Source organism: Echinops telfairi, unplaced genomic scaffold (assembly GCF_000313985.2).
Source record: "Echinops telfairi isolate 266 unplaced genomic scaffold, ASM31398v2 ScPeMD7_7467;HRSCAF=8505_1, whole genome shotgun sequence".
Lineage (NCBI taxonomy): Eukaryota > Metazoa > Chordata > Mammalia > Afrosoricida > Tenrecidae > Echinops > Echinops telfairi.
The window spans coordinates 26,573,830-26,578,911 of record NW_022111368.1 but is presented as its reverse complement, the minus strand read 5'-3'; the positions used below and the strand labels follow the sequence as shown (position 1 = coordinate 26,578,911).

The following is a 5,082-nucleotide window of genomic DNA, read 5'->3' as shown; positions in this document are numbered from 1 at the left end:
CTGTGCTTCACAGACTGGAAAACCCAACAGAAACAGTAAAAAAACAAAACAAAATAAAGTGGTAAGGATAAAATACTAATAATACAGAGATAAAAATATGAGTAAGAAATGACCACCATGAATATTTAAGAGGCCAGGGAAGAAATTTTTGTCATGGTACAAGCAAGAAATACTTGCACCTAGAACAATTTCACGTTGTGTCATGAGGGAGGTCAACTGACCAAGTGTCCAATTCGATCCAGTGTCATCAGGATGACAGTGGTCTTTATCTGATAGTAAAGCTGTTCTAGACCCTTGCCTGTGGGTAGAGGGGATTTGCCACGGTCCTTCACAACTTTCCACAAATTGGGTGTTTGCAATTTGGACTCTGATAGATTTTCCCTTTGTCATATTTGAATTTTGTTATTGTCGTCTTTGGATCACACAAGCTGGTGCGCTTCTTCCGTATGAACTTGGTTAACTCCTTGCTTAGATTGCTGCTTGTTTGAATACAAGCCTTTAAGACCCCAGACACTATTCTGCTGACTGATTGTTGGGCACCATCTGCTTTCTTCACCACACTTTGCTGTACCACCCTTGTCTTCTGTGATCATTTCATGAAGGTGAGTATCGAGCAAGGTCATGTTATCAGAACTGACTGTTCTTGGATTGGGGTTAGAGTTCAGTGGGATTCATTCACTCTTTATTGAACCGAGCAACTAGTCTTTCAAGCTGTGGAAGTGACATAAATTTGAATGATTGTTCTGATGACAAGATATTATATCACTGGCCACTGTGCCCTGACCGCCTTCTACTTATTTCCCTGACCTGGTAATAGGGGTGGCCATGCGTGAGCCCTTGGACTGTTCTCTGTGCTTTTGCTTTTGGTGGTCATTGAGGCCTGTGGCTTGTCATGTAATCTACACGCTGATAAGCGTATAGCCCCCGTGTCTCTGCAGAACCCTAGACGTGTACATATGACTTCTTGCTCTTTACTGACGGGCATCTTCAACAGGTCCAAGCAAGCCTGGGTCCACATGCGCTTGTTCTGCAGCACCCCCACCTCAGCGGGAGCTCCTGCTTACCCTTTGCTCCTGGCAGCGACCTCCCAGCCAGCCTTGGTGTTGCTTGTTCTCACATCCACATCCGGCTCTTAAATCCTTCAGGCTCTACCTTTCAGATATGAAGGGGCGTGGAAAGGAAAAAATTCCCTTCTTTCACACAACTTCTGAAGCCTCCTTGGATAGTCCGTATCCCACTTCTCGCTACACCACCAGTTCACTTTGACAGGAGCCTCTGACTGGTCCCTCCCCACTCCTGCCCCACACTCAGCTGGGCAGCCAGAGGGATCTTCTCAATAAAAAAAGTCAGTCTTCTGAAAACTCAATGGCTTTTCAAGTCCAAGAAGAAAAGCCAGAGGCCTTAAAATCGCCTACAAGCCTCTGTTTCTTTTCTGACTGCATTCCATTCCAGGCACATGGTCTCTACTCTCAAAAACAGGCCTGGGATCAACCCAGAGTCAGTCTGTACTCCACTGGGCCCTCCTCCTGTCCAGCTGATTTCAGACTGCTCTCAGCCCTGCATGGTTACTTCCTCCAGCATACTGTTTGACGTGCATCTCACGGTTGTCGGTGTTCTCCCACTAAAAGGCAACGCTTTTGGTTGGGTTTATTTCCAGTACTTGAGAGCCAGACACAGAGCCCACTGTATTATGAATTACAGCCGACCCTGTAACAGAATGGTTGTCAGCTTGTAGTCCCACTTAAACTTGTGGCTCTTCCCCTCTCCGTTGATGACTGAGCTTCTGACACCGTGTGATGTTAATCATCGCTGCAGAAGAGACACACAGCCCACGTGGAGACGGTTAGCATCACATGGCATGTTAAGCACATTCTCACGACACCTGTGCAGTTCAAGCCCGGGTCACTCTAGGTGCAACTGAAATTGTCGTATGGGAATAATTGTGTGTTTCAGGTTCGTCTCTAACAAGTACTTAGTGAAGCGACAGAGTAGAGATTCCGATGTGGAGTGGGGCTACGCCTTTGATGTGCATTTGAATGCCTTCTACCCACTCCTGGTCATTTTGCATTTTATCCAGCTCTTTTTCATCAATTGTAAGTCGCAGTTCTCACAATATTACCACAAAGCCTTCATCACATGTACTGGCCTAGACAGTCATTGTTCACCTCTCCCCTGGCAGATGTTATCCTAACGGACACATTTATTGGCTACTTCATTGGAAATACTTTATGGTTGACTGCAGTTGGCTATTACATCTACGTAACCTTCCTTGGCTACAGTGGTAAGTCAGTTTAAAAATTCATTTATTTTTCAACTGGGGAGGAGGGCAACAGTTGAAATAGAAATACTAGTAGCTTACCTCTGCGGAGCCCTTACTAAAGGCACTGTCCCAAGTATTTTCCAAACGGGACGTCCCATATCCTACTGAATCGTCACAGCAAGTGTATCATACAGGTTTATTGATCCGTTGCTCAAGTGTGGAAACAAAAACCCGGGGGCATTGGTTCCTGGCCACAAGCTGGGGAGCGGCATGTGCCAGATGGCACATCAGACCGTTTCAAAGCACCCGATTGGTCGCTGTCTTGGAGGCTTCCTTTCCCTTTTCTCATTCCTTCAGGGCACAGTGAGGAGAAGGGAATTGGATTCCATACGGGCACAGGGATATGTAGATCTAAATCTACAAAGCCTTTCTGAATTGTTTATTTGCTTCATTTCCATTTTCTGACCACTGCATGGCTCTATTAGGAGCCTGGTGGCCGCTCTGGGATAGAGACCCACCCCTGGAAATGTTCTACAGGGTCTGTAGATGACTACTGAAGATCAGCCCTTCTACTGATTTCAAGACCTGTTTGCAAATGCATTGTTAAATCTTGTTTTCAGTTCATTTTTCTTAACATGAACATATTTATGCTAACAAATTATCTCCATTAAATAGAGCTAAATAGATGAGACTTTTCTTCTTATTTGCCTTATCTTTTTTTCTTTTATCCCTTGTTATTTTGAATGTTAGGGCTTTCCTATAACATAATTAATTCCTGGATTTGAGAGGTTCCTCTGGTCAGACTTGCCCTATCCCTCCTGATGGCTCCCCTGCCAGGGACCACGTAACCCCATCAACATGTAGTGTTTCATTTAGGTGGGGAAGATGTTTATGACTTACAGTCCAGTTTCCCATGGAACTTCTAACTTCTGAAATGGTGCTTAGAACACAATACCATTGTTCTCTGAGCAGACTGTTGAGAATGCTCCTGGTAAACCCCTTCCGTTGAGAACAGTTTCTTTGGGGGGACAGCACAGTGTCCACTTGCAGTTATGAGAAACACTTTGGTCAGAATGCCAGAAGCAAGGTCCTAGTACTAAGTGATGGGCGGGAAAGAGCTTTAGTTCTTGCTTCAGATGTAGTTAATATAGGATGCAGTTACGATCTCACCATCTCAAAGCAGCATGTCATTGCTGTCGTACTATTGGAAATCCCAAACGGACGAAACTTTCTCCTCAAAATAACGTTCTTCTGTTGGTTCTTGAAAATGGACTCTTGGCGGCTCTGCGGCAGTCACAGGCGTAAATGCACCACTTCCCGTAGTGATATTTGTGGTGCCTGCCTCTCACTCACCTTGGTTCCAGATTCGATTATCGTTCAGCCTTTATGCTGACATGCTCTCCAGTGTCAGCACAGCAGAGTCGCTAGAGATGGCATCACTGTATGGATTCGAATGTGCGTCCCTGACCTCGCACCGCTGGAAGAGCGAGTTCCAGTGTTCATTAGTCAGGTCCGTTCCCTGTTAACTGGGTGTTTCTTTTCCAGCATTGCCCTTTTTGAAAAACACGGTGATCCTTCTCTATCCCTTCGCGCCCCTCATTCTGCTCTACGGGCTGTCCCTGGCGCTCGGATGGAACTTCACTCACACGCTGTGCTCCTTCTACAAGTACAGAGTGAAGTGAGAAGCAGCGGCTTACAGCTGAGCCCGGGGCACAGGTTTGGTAGAGTAGGGGTGGTTTCTTGTAAAGTTTGTAAATAAATTATCATTGTAGATATCTAAACGTGTAAAGTTTGAAGATTTGAGGAAATATATGTGAACTCTGTCAAATACATTCCTAAAACTAATAAAATGTACATTTCTACAATAAATATTTTTGAAACTAAAGTATGTATTTTATTCTGATGCGTAAACACGAATGACAAGGGCATAGACAAACTAGAAATGGTCAACGGTTTTTAATATAAATTGGGCAATACTTTGGACGGGTATTCATTCAGAGAATGGTAACAACATATAAGGGCCCTTCCAAAAGTTCGTGGAAAAATGGAATTAAAAGACAGGAAATTTTCCATGAACTTAAAAAACTATATTCAACAGTTCAATCATGTCAAAAGTTGTACAATCATGACTACAATCTATCCTAGAACATAGTCTTGTACTCATTAGCTTCCTATTTCCTCCCAACCTCCTCTGCCATGTCCCCACGTAATTATTAATCCAGTTACTATCTCTCTAGATTTACCTATCTTGGATTTCACATACAAAAAAACTATATAAAATAAAAAGCAAGAAACAAAAAGACAAAACATAAACCTCAAAAGGCAGAAAATACTAAAAACAACTTTAAAGTGGGTCAAAAGAGATCAAATGGTAGGTGTTAACATTTCAACCTGATTGCATCTGCCAGAATCTATAATACTATGTAGCAAGGCTAGTCACATTCTCTGGACTATGTTGAGAGGATTCACCAAAGGCCTAATCCAGGTGGGGACCCTGCAAATAAATGGATGTGGGGTTTCCACTGTCGTCCATAGCCTTCTACAATTCAGGTGTTCACAATTCACACTCTTGATAACTCCCCCCACTTTACATTTTATTTACAATCTTTGGATCACACAGGCTCATGTGCTTCTTCCATGTGGATTTAGCTGACCCCTGTTGGACGGCTGTTTTACACAAGCTTTAAGCCCCTGATGTCAGTCTGATAACTGAGTACCATCTGATTGCTTCACCACACTTTGCTAGTGCACCCCTATCTTCAGTGACTGACTTCCCATGAACCTTTTTTTGGGGGGGTACCTCCCTACACCTCCCTCTTCAG

General features: G+C 43.9%; 1 protein-coding gene across 1 annotated transcript in view; it reads left to right on the top strand.

The window, feature by feature from the left end:
* UNC50 (unc-50 inner nuclear membrane RNA binding protein) overlaps positions 1-4,145 on the top strand; it is an 11,075-nt gene extending 6,930 nt beyond the window's left edge. Inside the window, exons 4-6 of the mRNA XM_004704351.2 lie at positions 1,954-2,093; positions 2,180-2,281; positions 3,806-4,145. Coding sequence (XP_004704408.1) covers positions 1,954-2,093; positions 2,180-2,281; positions 3,806-3,942 — 379 coding nt within the window. The 3' untranslated portion in view covers positions 3,943-4,145. The remainder of the gene's footprint in view (positions 1-1,953; positions 2,094-2,179; positions 2,282-3,805) is intronic.
* The last annotated feature ends 937 nt before the right edge of the window (positions 4,146-5,082 follow it).